We start from the raw sequence: 18,696 nt of genomic DNA on the forward strand, positions 1-18,696 counted from the left end.
GCTTCAAACCCTAACTCCCCTAATCACACCTCTTCCTCTTCTGAGAATGACCCCGATTCTACCGCAGCCGGCGGCCTCCGTCTAGAGGTCCCGGAGATTCCCCAATACCGATCGAGAACCTTTGCAACCCTGCCCCTTCCAGTCCAGATAGCACCCTCCCACGAAGCGATAGACCAACCCTCCGTTTTCCAGGATAGGAAACTTATCGTGGAATTCGTGAGTAACCTTGGTGGTTTGTCAGACGATGATGAAATAAACGACAAACTCAGGATTTGGCCCTGCAGTGCTGAGGACCGCCCCTGGCTTCATAGGGTCGACGACGATGTGAAGAGATCCCATTTTTTCTTTGTATATGAATATATGTTTGGCGAGCTTGGAGTCAGGCTTCCTTTTTCGCCCTTCGTTCAAACCGTTCTCCGCGATATCAATGCGGCTCCTTGTCAACTCCATCCCAACGCCTGGGCCTTCATCCGGTGCTTCGAGATCTTGTGCGCCGTTGTTGGCACCGCCCCATCTCCCACCAGCTTCTTCTACCTTTATGATGTTGACCCCAAGTCCATCAAAAATAAAGGATGGATCTCTTTGAAGGCCCGAGCCGGCCGTAAATGCCTGAACCCTCACAAGAGTAACGCGAAGTCCTCCTTCGCCCGGAGATATTTCCGCGTGGCGGTTCACCCCGCCTAACCTGAGGCTTTCACCCTTAGGGACGGGATTGCCCTTTTTCCCCTCTACTGGACGGAGAAGCCCAATGGGATCACCGACCCCTCGGAAGAATCGTTGTCTGTCAACGACAAAGCCTTTTTGAATCTTCTCGCCCCGCTTCCTATTCTTGACTGCGCAACAGTCCTTGAGGGCGCTCGCCTCTCAAGGACACCCAAATACTTAGGTCATTTATAGTTTATTTCTATCATCGCCATTTTTCTCTCATTCTCTTTCTCCCTCAAGCACATTCTTCCACTCTCTAGGTACCACCCCTCTCTTGAATGTTCATTCCTAGAACATTTTGTTTATCTTGTAATGTTTTATGGGACGATCTCGTTTTTAGGTTTGCTTTGTAGTATTTAGGGACTTTTTACTCACATTATCATGTGATATTTGTACTATTGATCATTATCTATCAATCAATATTTCTGTTTTCTAAAAAAAAAAATAAAGAACGGGGTAGTGTCCCTGTAGGATAGCTCAAGTGGTAGGAGCTAATGACATATGAGTTGGGTAGGAGGAGGTCCAGGGATCGATTCCCGACGGATGCAATTTATCTTTCCGACGTACAAAAAACGAACAGAGTAGTACTAATTAAGTATTTTTATATGGAAAATGATAAAGAGCACGAAGCTCTACGCACGAGGTCCAAAATATCATATTTTTAAATTAAAAATAAATAAAGGCTTTGAAACAACCACAAAAAAATCCTTTGAAACTCCAACCCCCACACGGCTACAACCTTCTACCACCCAAAGCTCCGATACCTGCGCCACTGCGAGACGGCTACCAACACGACCCAAGTTCCACCAAGGTACTCTCTCTCTTTTCAACCTTCACTTTTCCGGCCACCGCAAGTACCCAGCCAAGCCTTGACGTCCACCACCACCATCTGATCCACACCTCACCTCCTCCGCTCTTGTCAACGTTGTGCGCATGGCTATCGCGAACCTCCCTCAGACAACTGCTCCCAACAACCTTTGCCCCGTGAGTCCGCGCCGTTCAAGAGCTTGCAACGTTCATCTTCCTCTTCCTTTTCTCTCAATTTTTTACATTTTTTGCAATTTATTCCTGTTCATTAGAATTGGAGCTTGCAATCTGAATTCTAATGTTTCAATTTGATGGGGCGGCTGTACGAAAAAATTTGATTTTTCAATGGTTATTAGGAGAGTCACATCACAGGGTCTTAATCTTGTTCTTGTTGGATTATTTGGTTTGGCCTCGGGGCACTCTAGAGGTGGCGAAGGGTGACAAAGGCTTTTCACAGTGGCCAGGGAGGGTTTAGTTTAGGGACAACACAGTGGAAAAGGGAAGTTAGAAAAGGAGCGATAAAAACGATGGAGAGAGGGGTGATAAGTGATAACAGACCAGACCATGTATATTGTAAGCCATGTCGTGTCTATTCGTGCCTATGCTAGTCGTACCAAATAGCGGTACTCTTTTTACAAGTGATATTGAGTTGATTTGAATCACGTGGAGAAGTGGGAATCGACATGCACATGCGTCGAATCACATACACTAAATATCCATTACCTTGTAATATCTTGGTCTTCTTATTTACTACTCCCTCCGTTCCTGATCTTTTGTTGTTTAAGGTTATGCACATTGTTTAAGAGTGCAATCATTGATATATTTGTTGACATAAGCACCCCTATTTAATGTTCTCTTATAGTGAAGAGAGAGAATTATAATTATTGGTTAAAAAATTTGTTATGATTTTGATTGGTGAAAATAAGAGGTGGTAGGTGAGAGGTATAGTATTAAATGAGGGTATATATGGAATAAATTGAGAAAAAATGCATTAGATTTGTAAAACAACAAAAGTTTTGGAATTTAGGCCAAAAGTTAAAACAACAAAAGATTAGGAACGGAGAGAGTAATTATTTCTTCTACACTAATTAACCAAATTTACAGTGTCCAATCATTTAAAATGCAAGTCTGTGTTGATTCGCATATCCATGCATTAAAGTTCAAGCCTTTTGTCTTACTGGGCAGATACACGCATACGGTTTGCTGATTATGCGACATGATCTCTGTAATGGAGTTAGTAGTGTTGTTTAGTTGTTACTTGTATCACAATTAATATCACACTCTACAGTCTACATCATTCCCTATATATTACATTAGACCAGGTTAAACAAAAAAAAATGTTTTGTTTAACCCTTTTCTACCCCACTTTTTCTCTTCCTAACACTCCACATCATCTTCTCTCTCCAATTCAACAAACTTTCAACAATTTTACCCACTCCAATGGTTTTGTTTAACTCTCAACACCCTACCCCACCACTCACCACGCACCCTACCCCACCACTTTTTTATTTCACATTTTTATTTAATTTTATATTTTTGTTTTAATAATTACATAAAATTACAATTATCGATTTAAATTAAATTAAAACAATAAACACTTAACAATTTGTTTTTTTTTTAAATATAGACTTTTTTTTTTAAATATAGACTATAATTTTTTTTTCTTAACTTAAAATGCAAGACAACAAACTAAGCATACAAGAATTTATTTTATTTTCTTAAAATAAAATGCAAGATAACAAACTAAGCACACAGTATCTTAAAATGCAAGACAAGGGAAAACTAAGCACACAACACACAAATAACGTAAATAGTACGATACAAATCATCTTCAATCCTGAGACATTCCAAACTTTGCCCAGATGTGCTTCACTAGATCTGCTTGCAGTTCATGATGAACATTTGAATCACGCAACTCGGATCTAGCACGCACATGATTTGCAAAAGCGGGTAAAACCTCGGTCGAGTATGGTTGCTGTGTACTAGATCCACCTTCCCCAGATTGCTCAAAATCGGTCCAACGTTGAGCATATGAATCTCGTTCATCCTCGACAATCATATTATGTAATATGATGCATGACCTCATAATGATGCTTGCACCGATGCTATCTTTTCCAATTTTTCAAGCTCTTTCTCCTTGAAATGGATATAAGAATCCCACTCTTTGTCCACCACCTCGTCGGCATCTTCTCTAATTTTCTTTTTACTCTTTTTTTTAGCTGCCTCCCTACCCATTGGACGAGGAATTGATCCTATAGAGTTTGAGCCACTTGCATCACTGTCGTGTGATCTCTTAGATCCACTACTTCTCGAGCCACTATTTCCTCATACCTGACTACAAAAACGTGGTTGATCACGGAGAGCGCGCCATTCTTCCATGAAAGTAAATTGACCAATCTTCCCACTTGCGAATAATTCCTGCGCTTTTGCGATAACATCATCCTCCGACCAATCGCTTCGTTGCTCACGCTTAGCGCTATCATAAGCGCCAATCCATTTACCCAATCTTGCGTTCATATAATTCCAACGGTTTCGGCAGGCAACCCAATCGCGCGGAGGATCGAATGAGCAATGCTCATTACAATACTCAGCAATATCTCTCCAAAAATTTTCTCCTTTCTGGTTTCTTCCGACAACACTGCTTGTTCCACAATTAATCCACCCACTAATTAGCACTAGATTTTGTGCAGTGTTCCATGCGGGTGAAACGGTTTTTTTGCTCTTAGAAGTGACTTCATTGACTTCATTATCAGCTGACCCGCCACCAAGATTGACTTGTGTTGAAAATTCCGGAAATTCCGACACATCAACACTCGGAAAATTTTCAGGAACCACTGGCATATAACCACTAGACTGGGGTGTTTGAGATGAATATCTCACAGATCCATAAGATGGATGAGAGTTTGGAGCAATTGATGACTGGTTAAAATTTTGTATGTTTTGAGGAGGTTGGTACGAATATTGATTTGGATCTGGATAATAGTTTGGATTTCGAGGACGTTGGTTGGAGATTTGATGTGGGACTTGATAATAGTTTGGATTTTGAGGACGTTGGTTGGAGATTTGATGTGGGACTTAATAATAGTTTGGATTTTGAGGACGTTGGTAAGAAATTTGATTTGGATCTTCATAGTTGTTGGGATTTTGGTTGTAAAATGGGTTGTTTGAAGAATTCTGGGTGTTGAAATGGTGATTGTTGGGATCCATTTCAAAATAAATGCTAATTGATAGATAAATAAGATGGTGAGAGAGATAATAAGATGGTGAAAACTTGGTTTTTTTTTCTGTGTCCAAATCAAACAAACCAAGTCTCTATTTATAGAGAAAAAAATATCACGAATTTTGGTATAATTTTTTTTTCCAGATAAATTTTTTTTATCAGATAATTAAGCTCAAAAGATAAGGGTAAAAGAAAATCCGGGGAACCAATCAGAGAATGACACGTGTCAGGACATATCCACCATCACGTTTTCTCTCTCCAAGACCTGCAGCTCACGCTCCCTGTCGGCGCGTGTATTACACGTGCCTGACCGAGCCATTCAGAGGGCGCCACGTGGCGTCCCTCTCTCCTCTCAACATTGTTGAATTTCTTCAACAATTCAGCCGGTTCTCTCTCCTCTAAACACTCATCAACAACCATTGCATCACTTCAACAATGTTCAACACTCTTCAACATCAAAATTAAACAACCATTGTATATGGTCTTATCGGATCTCTTTTGATTTTCGTTCTGAACCATGATTAATTTATGCATCTCAATGACTTTATTGTCAGTCTCTTATGATTTTCTATATTAATATTCGGCCTCTCCATCCCTTATTAATTGTTCGTATAGAAGAAAAAAATATGTTCCTATATATATGTTCACTTAAGATTTTAAGAATATATTAAATGATGTTTTCTAAAAAAAATGTACTTGCGGAAACAATAAATAAAAAAATAAAAAATACATTTTAGATGAGGAAATTTGAAAATAAACAATACTTTTATAAAAATTAACAAAATTAATTATACTCTTTAATATATGTGTGTTTTCTATTTGAATATACATATAGTAAAAATAACAAAGTATTTTATATTTAATAATATTTAAAACAAAAATACAGTGTCTTGATGTTGTTGTGATGGACCAAAATCTAAAAAAAATTGATTTGAAAATTATTTAATAAATAAAATAATGATGACAAAAAATATTTTCGAGTATTTTTTCAGATAAAAATTAAACATTACTAAATTTTATTATGTTAAACCATATGTGAATTAAAATAAATAAATAAATAGAATGAGCTTTACTAGAAGTCACACAATGAAGGAAATAAAAATAAAATTAGATTGAAACTTTTTTATAGAAATTTTTTAGTTGTTTATGGAACCGATCTCCCTGTTTTTGTTTCTTATTTTGGAAGGCAAATTAATTGTATTAAATAAAGTAGAGATACTAGGGGTATCTCAACTCAAAGAGTACAAAGGAAAGAAAAGATAAAACAGAAAAAATCAAAACAAGATACTTTCTATACCAGTGGACCTGTGATCTTGTTGGCTCAACCCTACATATAAGGAGGGTCCAGGATCTTAGACAGGTCCACCTCTAACGACTAGGAGGAACTACTGTAATTTGGGCTGGTCTCGATAGGAGGCCCATTACGGTATAGAGAGGCTCATATGCAATAGATTTCGGGTTAGGGTTTAGATCCACTAAAAAGGCTAAACCCTTTATTCAATGAGGCATGTTATCTTTAGTCTACACTTATACTACTCTAAACCTAGATCTGAGAGCTCTAAGTCCGTGTAAGAATAATAATGTTAGTAAATTTATTCATTCACTAGGATTTGGACTTTGGCCCACCTAACCTTTATGTCTCATAACTCTTACCATTTAAGCTAATTAAAGTGAGAACTAAAAAAGATGAATATATTATTTAATAATTCATTCCCACTTTTTTTTTTTGATAAGCTAAATTCCCACTTGAAATCTATAAACTGAATAACATAAATTATATGTATAATAGATGATGCAATAGAAAAAGAAAGTGACTAAATAATCCATATTTATTAATTACTAGTTGTTATTGCTAAATTAATTTTTTTTATTTACTCTTGAATTTTAATGAAAAATGAACTAAATTATTGATGGTGAAAATCTTGAATTTTATAATATAAAATAATTAAATTATCATTATCACTTGCTTCTACTTGGTTAATTTTTTTATTATTTATATTATAATAAAATAAATAAAATTACTATTTATTTACAACGAAATAGACTACTCACTTATAAACATTGATTTATTAGTAGTACTAGTAAGTATAGATTAATTTAATATCATCAGTTGTTATTATTTAAAACTATTTACCTACTTACATAATAATTTATATAGTTTTTAATTTTAATTAAAATAGGCTCTCTTCAGAAAAAAATATTAAAATAGGTAAATAATTTTTGATAATTTTAAAACATAGGCTCATTTATAAACATATAAAAAATAAATAAATTTAGTAGAATAATCACTTTTAAAAAAAAATAATTTAGAAAAATATTTTTTTACCAGAAAAAAGAAAACTAATTTTAAAAAAAATATTATGTATTTTTTATTCAAAGGAAAATTTGATATATTTTTTACTGTTTATATCATATTTTATCATTATCCTGCATACCTCAAACACAATGTATGATAAGAGTCTGTCGTACTTTTATCTTATTATGTCTATGTCTATTTCTCTATATTATCTGTCTTTATCCTATCCTGACCACCAAATGAGCCTTTAGATAGAACCAAATATTAAAATATTAAGAGCATGGGTTGCACGCTGCATAGGCTGCATGTACCAATAGATTAGAAAAATGACTAGAAGGCGGCCCTTATGGGTTTGCGAAGATGTCGAATGATTTCAAAATCCATATCTTTGATTTTCTTTTCCTTACTTTTTTAAATACTCCCACGCTACAAATGCAAGCTGTCTTGAATATACTAAAAAACTGAGAAGCTTGTTGTCATCATGGGTTTGCGAGGAAAATGTATTGTCAGGTGTCATGATTTTAGGTGCCCACTAGGGTGGACCAGTGGTCCATTGCTTAAGACCGTTGAATGGAAGAATTTAGGAATATTTTTAAATCAAGTGGTTAGGATTGAATTAATGTTAGAAGGGTAGGATTGTAATACCACCGTGACCAATTTCTCTCTTCCTTAACCCAGAAATACCACCACCGTGTCTGACCCTTGAAAAAAAACCACCACCGTGCAACCTTCACACCGTGGTGCTCACCGCCGTTTCGACCCACGGCGCCACAACTGCCGCCACCCCTGGATCTTGTCCTTCACACCTACGATGACAATGTCTTCACCGATCAAGCTCTCCCTCTGTTGCATTCTCAAATCTGGATATTTTTGTTGGGATCTTAGGTGGGTGAGAGAGGGATTAAGTAAGAAGATGATGAAGAAGAAGGAGGAGAACAAAAACATGGTGATTGGTGAAGCCCAAGTTCCGATCTGCTTCTCTTATCCATCGGTATAGACGCAGTTTGAGCTCTCCAAGATCAGATCTGAGTGTATTTGGTTGACTCGTTTCTGCAATTACTTTTAAAGCTGAGGCAGTAAAAAGGCCAACAGAGAAGGCGCCAGAGGGTCCATCTTCTATTACAGAAGCTGCAGAACTAGCAATATTAAGGTCATTGGTAGTTTGGTACCCGTGGCAAGCAAAAATAAGTAAAATAGAAAAGGAGGAGGATTTTTGGAGTCAGCCATCATGAATGAGCGATGCTATTGGTACATGTAGCAGTGGTGGCTGATGAGAATAACTTGAATGCTCCTATAAAATTGCTTATTGTCATTGCTCTTTAAATTCTAAGTTGCCATCGAAATATTGATACTAAATTCGCATTATAGTTGTTTTTTTCTTTTGGCACTCATTATATGAAGTTTATAGCAGCAGGGTATCTGTTCTTTGCAAATTTTGTATTTTATTTTACGTTTGTATTGGTCGATATTCAATCATTAATTTTATAGTCAAGAGCTTGAACTGGGTTTTTCATATCCACGAATTTTTTATTGCTCACCAACATTTCATATCCATGAATTGGGATTTCCACTTCTTCTTCCAGACGTCTTTCTTTGATTTTTAAAATTTGGGATTTAGCTCAGCAAGTTCCAATCTGGTTGGAAAGAAGTGAGAGGAAGAGAAAAAGGGGAAGGGTGAAGAGGAAGAAGAAGAGGAAGAGGAAAAGGAAAAGAATAAAAGGAATGGAAATAGTCAAAATTACTCCCCCGGTCCACCGGTGGAACAGAATATAAGTAGTGCACCCTAGTGGGCACCATGATTTTACATGCAAATTTGAGGTTCCCACTAGGGTGAGGAACTTTCATATTGGTCCATGGATAAACCAGTCATTTTCACCGTAGATATACATTATTTTAACCAAGCGGTCTGGATGTTGTACCTGCTACGTTAGAGGCTGGTGAAGGAGACAGTTATAACATGTTTTTTAATAATTGCTAAGTGACCCTCCTCTTTCACCTGTTTCATTCCCACTATTCACTCAGTTGTCTTATCTGAATGTCTGTCTAAATTCTCCATTGTTGACTTGTATGAGTGAGTTAGCGACGGAAACCTCCTATAGCTGAAGTCACAAAATGCTTTGTTGTGAAAGACGCAAATAGATAGATGGGGACGACAACGACCTCGTATGGGTGAGTTGGGGATGCCAATTGCCCAGCGAAGCTGGGTAGAGATGGAGGCTATAGTTCGACGAAATGGTCCAGGAAAGAAGTGTTGTTGTTGAACGGTGGTGACCTGGGTAGAGATGCACGCCAAGTGTTCGACGAAATTGCCCAGCAAAGAAGTGTTGTTGATGAATGTGGGTGACCTGGGTAGAGATGCACGCCAAGTGTTCGACGAAATGGCCCAGCAAAGAACTGTTGTTGATGAATGTGGGTGACCTGGGTAGAGATGCACGCCAAGTGTTCGACGAAATGGTCCAGCATAGAACTGAGTATTGGTGAACATGGTGGAGGTTCACGGCATGTTGCTGAACTAGCTACTGAGTGTTAGTGGAACATGTTGGTGAGTCATTGTAATCTTGGTGAACCAGTGTTGGTGAACATCTCAAGTGCGAATTGATTGATAACAGTTTTCATTGTGAGTAAGATTTGGGTTACGATTTGTACATGAACTTGTGTAAACAATGTGCCTATTTGGGACGTTGATTGATTGAGTAATGGTACAAAGAACAAAGATTTATGAATATGCATAATTTTTTATTGGCAGTGACCCTTATTGGCTTCCCTGGCTGAGCTACAATGAGTCATGTATTAGCCTTCTAAGAACATGTCGATTATTGTTAAGATTGTACCTTGTTCAGGACAGAACCAAAACATTGTTTGATTAGAAAAAATTGGACATTTGTAAATCAAATCTATCTTGACTTGGAGCTAATGGTGATGGCTATGTTAATTTTTTGACATGGAGCCAATGGTGATGGCAATATTGACTTTTTTGTCATGATTGTAGCAAGGAAAATAACAAGGTTCAAAATGGATGGTGTCTTGCCACCTTCATGCATTAAGACAATCCGTAAACAGCAATTCCATACACATTAAACTGTAACAGCGAAATTAAAATTTAATACATATAATGGTACCACGAATAGTCTGATTAATAGTATTAACTGGTCTGCAATAAACATAGTACATAAAGTTGTTCACAAAGAAGGCAAGAAGTCCTTAAACATAGCCATAAAAAATGACAGACAAGGCTAATTGTTGCGAACCACACTCATGACCAAGCGAAGTTCACTTGGGAGAAAAGTGAAGAATAGTGTATTTCCAGGAGACATATCTAACTCCTTGCACAACCCATACCAGCCCTGACATAAATAACCTTCGTTTTTGTTTCTTTTAGCTGGACGAATTTGACAATCTGCAACAGCATTCCTGTTTAAGACACTCACATTTAAGGTTTTCTTTCCCTTTTTTAGGAGTTTCTCAGCCACCCTTGCAGGTAAATGCTGCAACAATAAAACACGACAAATGTCATCAGTTGTTGTAAATTGGGGTTATTAGTCTTACTAAAAATGAAATGAAGTGAGGGGAACTTACCAAAGGGTTTCTGCCTTCCGCAATCCTATCAATCACAACCTTATCCCAATTATTATCCCATTCATCATCGTCTTGAGACTCAAAATCAGACTCAGAGTCAGATTCTAGGTCTATCACCTCTGGGTATTCAATTTCAGGTCCATCATGACGAAAAATTCGGATCTGGAAGGTTAGAGGTTCATTATACTTGAAGTGCACCAAAGCTTTGTCCTTCAATGAGTAAAAATCAGCAAAGTTTTGGATTCCGTTGGTAAATGCAGACCTGCCTTCCCTAAGCCCTACTTTGAATTGCCTTGCATTTCCAATTGGGTCAACAACGAACACATCACGACCAGCAATTATGTCTTTCCAATGTGAATAAAAAATTCTACTTATGCAGATAAAGTCCTGCATTTTAATGGAGGAATAATGACGTTGAAAGATTAATATACATGAATATGTGAATGATAAACACATACAATAAAGTTGGATATTACCTTATCAGGTGTCCACCACATTCCAAATCCTTTGTGAAATGGAACGACACCCGGTGCTTTGGGATACTCCATTACAACAATGATTTCAACTAATACAGCACATACACGAAAAAAATCAAAAGGAGGAGACTAGCTTTTTAAATGTAGGTGCCCAGTAGGGATGTAAAAATTAGGTTCAACATATGTTTGTAAATATATATCATCTAACATAAAATAACAAGGTTACATGAATGAGGAAGGTGATTCATACATATGCAATTACTGCAAACAAAGATTAAATTAATTTTCTTATTTCTGAATGTTCACAAAAAAGGATAATCTTAAATGGCATTAGGCAATCACATTTGGTCTCTACCTAAGTCCATAACACATGACAGGAGACAGAGCTTTCTAAATCGGAAAAAGGACAAGTTGAAGCTTCCACAATGTAGGGCCAACCCCCTTAAAGATAACCTTAAATGGAAATAAAGAACAGAGTGGGAAAGGATGCAACAAACGACAACATCTTTGTGGTCCAAACGCCTGAAAGCGACAAAACCCTTAACCCTAAAAGCAATCCTAACTGCACAACATGTGGTGGAAAATCTTTAAACGACACATGTTCTCAATAAAAACATAAGGATTTTGATGGCACCCAAAGGATTTTGAAACGTGATTAACATGTCAAAATTAGAAATGGTCAAGATTGGTTGCATTAATTTGGGATTATACGCATAAGATCCAAACACAGATATGAGAAATGGTACGAGTTACTTGTTCCGACCCGTTCGTCCTTTTCGTTTCGTTGGATGGGTTATGATGGTTGAAGATAATGGTGATCAGGGCATTGAAGATAAGGGTGAAGATAAGGGGTGATCTGGGTGAACAACGGTAAAGTAAAGAAGACGTTATCCACAAAACCCGACCCAAAAGCACGAAGAAAAATGGGTTTTTTGGGTTACATGCCCGGAAAAAAGCCCAATACCCTGCCCGACCCCATTGCAAATAAAATAATTTATTGGTTTAATTAGATTTAAAATAATTTTGGTGGTTATTTAAATTGAATTCCATTAATAGGAAAAAATTATGTCAAACCACAGTTAGCCTAGTGACGTGACGAACTTCTTTCACTTTTTCCTAACAAACGGATCACATTCATGACTAGTATTTTGATCATGCAAAGCTTATTTTGACTTCTTCCCTGTAACGAATGACAACATTTATGACATTTAGGTATAGGGACACATCTTTTAACTTCTTCCCTGTAACAAATCACATCTTTTAGGATATTTCGATACGTCACACCTCATTTCACTTATTCCCTGGAAGGAATCACACCCTTTAGCATCACATTTAGTTTTACTAACGACTTCGTTCTAACTTCATCCTGACAACGAATCACATCCTCTAGGGCATTTTGATAATGTGATACATCTTTTAACTTCTTCCTTGTCACGAATGAATCACACCCTTTAGGACATTTCGATCATGTCACACCCCTTCTCACTTCTTCCTGACAACGAATCACACCCTTTAGTAGGACATTTCGATCATGTGACACATCTTTTAACTTATTCGCTGTAACGAATCAATCACCTCCTCTAGGGCATTTTGATAATGTGATACATCTTTTAACTTCTTCCCTGTAACGAATGAATCACACCCTTTAGGACATTTTGATCATGTGACACATCATTTAACTTCTTCGCTGTAACGAATCAATCACATCCTCTATGGCATTTTGATAATGTGATACATCTTTTAACTTCTTCCCTGTAACGAATGAATCACACCCTTTAGGACATTTCGATCATGTCACCCCTCTTCTCACTTCTTCCTGACAACAAATCACACCCTTTAGTAGGACATTTCGATCATGTGACACATCTTTTAACTTCTTCGCTGTAACGAATCAATGGGCATTTTGATAATGTGATACATCTTTTAACTTCTTCCCTGTAATGAATGAATCATACCCTTTAGGACATTTCGATCATGTCACACCTCTTCTCACTTCTTTCCGACAACGAATCACACCTTTTAGTAGGACATTTCGATCATGTGACACATTTTTTAACTTCTTTGCTTTAACGAATCAATCACATCCTCTAGAGCATTTTGATAATGTGATACATCTTTTAACTTCTTCCATGTAACGAATGAATCACACCCTGTAGGACATTTCGATCATGTCACACCTCTTCTCACTTCTTCCTGACAACGAATCACACCCTTTAGTAGGACATTTCGATCATGTGACACATCTTTTAACTTCTTCGCTGTAACGAATCAATCACATCCTCTAGGGCATTTTGATAATGTGATACATCTTTTAACTTCTTCCCTGTAACAAATGAATCACACCCTTTAGGACATTTCGATCATGTCACACCTCTTCTCACTTCTTCCTTGTAAAGAATGAATCACACCCTTTAGTAGGACATTTCGATCATGTGACACATCTTTTAACTTCTTCGCTGTAACGAATTAATCACATCCTCTATGGCATTTTGATAATGTGATACATCTTTTAACTTCTTCCCTGTAACAAATGAATCACACCCTTTAGGACATTTCGATCATGTCACACCTTTTCTCACTTCTTCCTGACCACGAATCGCACCCTTTAGTAGGACATTTCGATCATGTGACACATCTTTTAACTTCTTCACTTTAACGAATCAATCACATCCCCTAGGGCATTTTGATAATGTGATACATCTTTTAACTTCTTCCATGTAACGAATGAATCACACCCTTTAGGACATTTCGATCATGTCACACCTCTTCTCACTTCTTCCCTTTAACGAATGAATCACACCCTTTAGTAGGACATTTCGATCACAAGACATATCTTTTAACTTCTTCGCTGTAACGAATCAATCACATCCTCTATGGCATTTTGATAATGTGATACATCTTTTAACTTCTTCCGTGTAACGAATGAATCACACCCTTTAGGACATTTCGATCATTTCACACCTCTTCACACTTTTTCCTGACAACGAATAACACCCTTTAGTAGGACATTTCGATCATGTGACACATCTTTTAACTTCTTCACTGTAACGAATCAATCACATCCTCTAGGGCATTTTGATAATGTGATACATCTTTTAACTTTCTCCATGTTACGAATGAATCACACCCTTTAGGAAATTTCGATCATGTCACACCTTTTCTCACTTCTTCCTGACAAAGAATCACACCTTTTAAAATCTTATTATTATAATGTTTTAAATAAAATAATTATTAACTTGCGAATATTAAAAAAAAATTAATTTGAACCATTAAATAAGGGGCAACTAAACCTAACTCTGGTTATCGTCCTAGGTAAACTAAGGGAAATGAAATTCTGGTTCACACACTGGACAGATGTTGTGCCAAATGTCTAAGACATCGAGTACAACACATGGAATGTAGAACACACAGTACAGTAAATATATCAGTAAAACAATAAAGATGGACACAAAGGATTGTTAACCCAGTTCGGTGCAATATCACCTACGTCTGGAGGGTTTTCACCCAGAGAAAGTTCTTCCACTATTATAGAGAAATTGTACACAAAAGGTCTCTCAAAACTGCCACAGTTCAAACCCTTTCTACCTAACTCTACCCATGTAAGAATACTTAGTCCTCCCCCTAAGTATGAGAACCCCTCTCACTTTCTCTAAATCATTGCCACAGTGATTCAACAACTTGAAACAAATACAAACACAAATCTCATGATCAAACAATGAACACACAACTCTCAGACAAGAATAACAACACAAGAATATGCTGAGAGAACAACAAGTATGAACTCACACAAGAGTAAACCCTAATTTACTCAGCAGAAGCTCTCTTAAACAACTAGGTCTAGGTCTTCATATATAGCAGTCATCCAGGCCTTGTCTTCAATGGGCTTGGGCGAGCAAAGAGTCCACACACAGCCAAGGGAGTTACCAGGAAACAAATCTGTAACAAAAAGTCTTCAATTAAAAAGTTTCCTTTTCCAGAAATAAGCCTCCCACAATTTCTCAGATCAAATCATTAAACCGGATTTGATCACATTCAGTATTACCCTTGACGGCGCACAGAAGCTTCCAATCAACCCTAGCTTGACTACAAAGTAACCAAACAAAGCTTCACAGTAACCCTAGCAAACTCAATGCAGATCTCGCAGGGACAGATGTCATAGACAAGATGTTATGACATCGGGTCCGACATGTTGGCTTTAAACATACATTAGCTAAAATGAAGACAATCATAACAAAGGAGCAACAATCTCCCCTTTTGTCAAATTTTAGCTAATACAATCCACTACCATAAAACTCTTCAGAACAATTCGTGCAGCTTGAAAAATCAGTGAAGAGTAACCACATCAGACAAGGTAGCTTACATAGAGAACACACTTCAACATAGCCAAGAGCAGCAGCAGCTATGCACACAGAAACACAGATCCACACTCAGTGCAATGATGCACACAGAAACACAGATCCACACTCAGTGCAGTGACATACATCCCTATCAGAGTTCAGCACAGTCAGCACACACACAACTAGCACAATATTACTAATGCAACACATCATACTACTACAACACATCTTCAGAGTTTAGCACAGCCAGCAAATGCCACAACCACACTACAAATACACCACTACCACTACAATACTACTCCCCCTTATTAGCAGAATTTGGCAAAAGGTCACAAGAAGAAGAACTAACACATTTATCCATGAACAAAGAAAGAGCATTGTAACACTGCAGAGTGCACACAAAGGATGTTCGTAATTCATACAGACCAGTAGCCAAGGAGTCATAGAGCCAGCAGGCAGTAGTAAAATACATTCAAGATAAAAAAAATCAGAGAGATGCACTGTGAGTAGGAGAGCTGGTAGAGCCAGTGACATCCTCTTCCTCATTGTCATTGTCCTCTTCTGCTTCCTCTTCATCAGCAGTGGCATACATTACATCCTCTTCTCCTTCAACATTGTCATCATCAACTCCAAGATCCGCAACCTCAGCATCATCTGTATCCTTCTCAGCATCCCCCGGTGCATTAGTCAAAGTCTTAATCAGTTGATCAACATTATACTTCCTCACTTTGCTTGCCAGGATTGTATCATGCAAGGTCTTGGAAATTTCTCTCAATTCAGCCACAATATCCTCCTTGTTAGAGCTAGGTGCCGTAGAACCACCAACACTTGTAGTTCCCATTGCAGCAGACAGCAAGATGTCTGGAACATGTGTCCCAGCAAACAAGCGATAATCAAATTTCAGAGGCAGAGGCTTCTTACCTTGAGGCTCATTGGATCGCAGAATGTCAGGATGTTGATGAACCATAAGCTCAGAAAGAAGACATGGAAACAGCATAGGCAACTTCACAGCAAATGATCCAGCATGCTTGAGAGTCTGCTCAAAAACCAACTTACCAAAATCAAACTCACCACCAGTTCCAACCAAATAGAGCATTCTGGCCAAAAGTGGAGTCACACCGGACATATGGTTAGTTGCCATCCAATTTGCAGTGCCAATTTTGTATAACACAGCATATTTGGCTGTCAGCTTTCCAGATGGGAGCAAACCTTTTGTGGGCCATTTTTTAACCAGCTTCCCAGTAAGGGTGTTAGCAATCCTGTTCAAATTTGGCTCCTCCTCAGTCACAGCACTAGGACTTCTCCCCAAAAACTCATTCACAACTTCAGGAGAAAAATTGATGCACTTCCCCCTCACAAAGACTTTCCTGTACTCATCACTTGATTCATCATCACAGTCAGAAGGAATGTTTACAATGAACTCCCTTACCAAGTTGTTAAAACATCTGCCAAGACCCTTGACAGTCTTCATTAACCCAGCAGCATTCAGGACCTCCACAATTTCCTTGAGTTCCAAGGCATCTTCATGAAGTTCTCTTTTAATAGCTATCCTCCTTTGAACCACAAATTTCCACCTCTGTGCAGAATCTGCAAAGTGGAAGGACACATTATCCACTGGTGCATCAGGCACATTTGATGGAATACTCCTTCCCTTCATCCTCTTCCTAGCAGTGGTCGAGATGTCAGGAACATCTGGCTCGACATCTGACTCAGAATTAGACACATACTTCCTTTTTCTCCCAGTAGAAGCATCACATTTCTTTCCTATCTTTTTCTTCTTCTCAGGAACTTGGACCTGAGAACTTCTATAAGTCTTGGGAGTCTTTGCATTTTTATTCTTTTTATCTGCAGTCTTCTTGCTTGAAGAAATAGCAGCCTTCTTTACAGCACTTGCAGAGACAGAGACTTTCTTGATCAGAGTTTCATCATCAGAGTCCTCTACTTCATAGTCAACAATCACTTTTTCTTTTCCTTTCTTGGAAGCGGGTTGAGGAGATTTCTCTACTAGGATCTCAGCAGAGGGAGTCTTCTCACTAGAAGATTCATGCCTTCCTACATCAGAGTTATTTCCCTTCTCTCCATCAGAATTTTGTGAATTTCCTTCAGAATCACGACCTTCCTATGATTCAATATTTGATGTGATATCCTGTGCAGTTGCAACATCAGCAAGAGTCTCCAACACATCATGGATGACTTGAGTTGCTTCAGCTTTGGACACAATTTCTTCTCGATCAACATCAACATTGTGATCAGACAGGGAATCATCAGAAATATCCTGAACACTTGTAGTTTTCCCAGTGCCTTTCTTGACAACATACTTGATTCTCATACTTCTTGTCTTTCTTGCTGGCCCAGATGATTCGGGAGAGACAAAGGTAGCAGAAGAACGCGTGATTCTTGATGGTGTGGATGATGAGGGTTTCAACCCAAGAAATTTTACACCATGGGCATTCTTGACAGTTTTGAGACCGGCAGCACTCTTTTTCCCAGAATCTTGAGACATGGTTAATTGAATCATAAGAGATATCAAAAAGTAACCGTTGAAGGTTAGGCAATTGAGGGAAGAGCAAAAATCAGTGATATCGAAACACGGAAGGTGTAGAATGATGTCTTCCAACACATGATCAGGAATGGTTAAATAGGGCACAATATAGTCGTTGCCTGTGACAAGTGTCATTAACTGCTTTAAGTCAGTTAATTCACAAATCCCTAACTTCCTTTTTAACCTTTCTAATTTAACCACAGTTTTGGCACAAATATCCTTCTGTAAAAGGATATTTTCAACAGGTTTCACCAAAATGTCTCCTTCCATTAATCTTATAACATAATAGTGATTCATTTGCTCACTCCTATCTTGTTGAGGCAGTTTTTTTGAAGTAACTGATTGCCTTCTGGTTGTTGCCACACGATGTCCTGACATTAGTGTTGACATCACACTCTTTCATCATACTATTCCTTCTTGATCCAGTGATTCTCAACACACCAATCCTGGTCCATGAAGCATCAGTCTTTTTCAACAACAAACATTTCTCTGTAGTTTTGAGCAAACCATCTGATCTTCTTGAAAACATCTTTTTAACCTTGCTTCTATATGACTCTTGACTTTCATTGCCCCCATTCAGTTCCTTAATCAACTCTTGAGAATCCCTTACTAACTTGTGAGCTTGCTGTAAAGAAACATCAGTCAAACTTGATTTGTCATGGTCCAGCATGAATTCTGCCAAGCAATCATTTGCAAAAGTCTTCTTGAGGCTTCCTGAATTAAGGTTGGTCATGAAG

At 37.9% G+C, this 18,696-nt stretch overlaps 1 protein-coding gene across 1 annotated transcript; it reads right to left on the reverse strand.

Moving 5' to 3' along the window:
- Window positions 1-15,904: 15,904 nt before the first annotated feature.
- On the reverse strand, window positions 15,905-18,229 carry LOC130743582 (uncharacterized). The gene is made up of 2 exons (XM_057595824.1): window positions 17,579-18,229; window positions 15,905-17,536 (listed from the first exon to the last, which is right to left on the reverse strand). Exons 1-2 carry the CDS (start codon window positions 18,227-18,229, stop codon window positions 15,905-15,907), a joined length of 2,283 nt encoding a protein of 760 aa, XP_057451807.1.
- Between the last annotated feature and the right edge of the window lie 467 nt (window positions 18,230-18,696).

This window comes from Lotus japonicus, chromosome 3, assembly GCF_012489685.1.
Source record: "Lotus japonicus ecotype B-129 chromosome 3, LjGifu_v1.2".
NCBI lineage: Eukaryota > Viridiplantae > Streptophyta > Magnoliopsida > Fabales > Fabaceae > Lotus > Lotus japonicus.

Coding starts and splice junctions, on each gene's coding strand:
- LOC130743582 (XM_057595824.1), bottom strand. CDS start 18,229: ATGGAAGGAGACATTTTGGTGAAACCTGTTGAAAATATCCTTTTACAG. Junction 17,537..17,578: donor TGTTGGAGACTCTTGCTGAT/GTTGCAACTGCA, acceptor ATTGAATCATAG/GAAGGTCGTGATTCTGAAGG.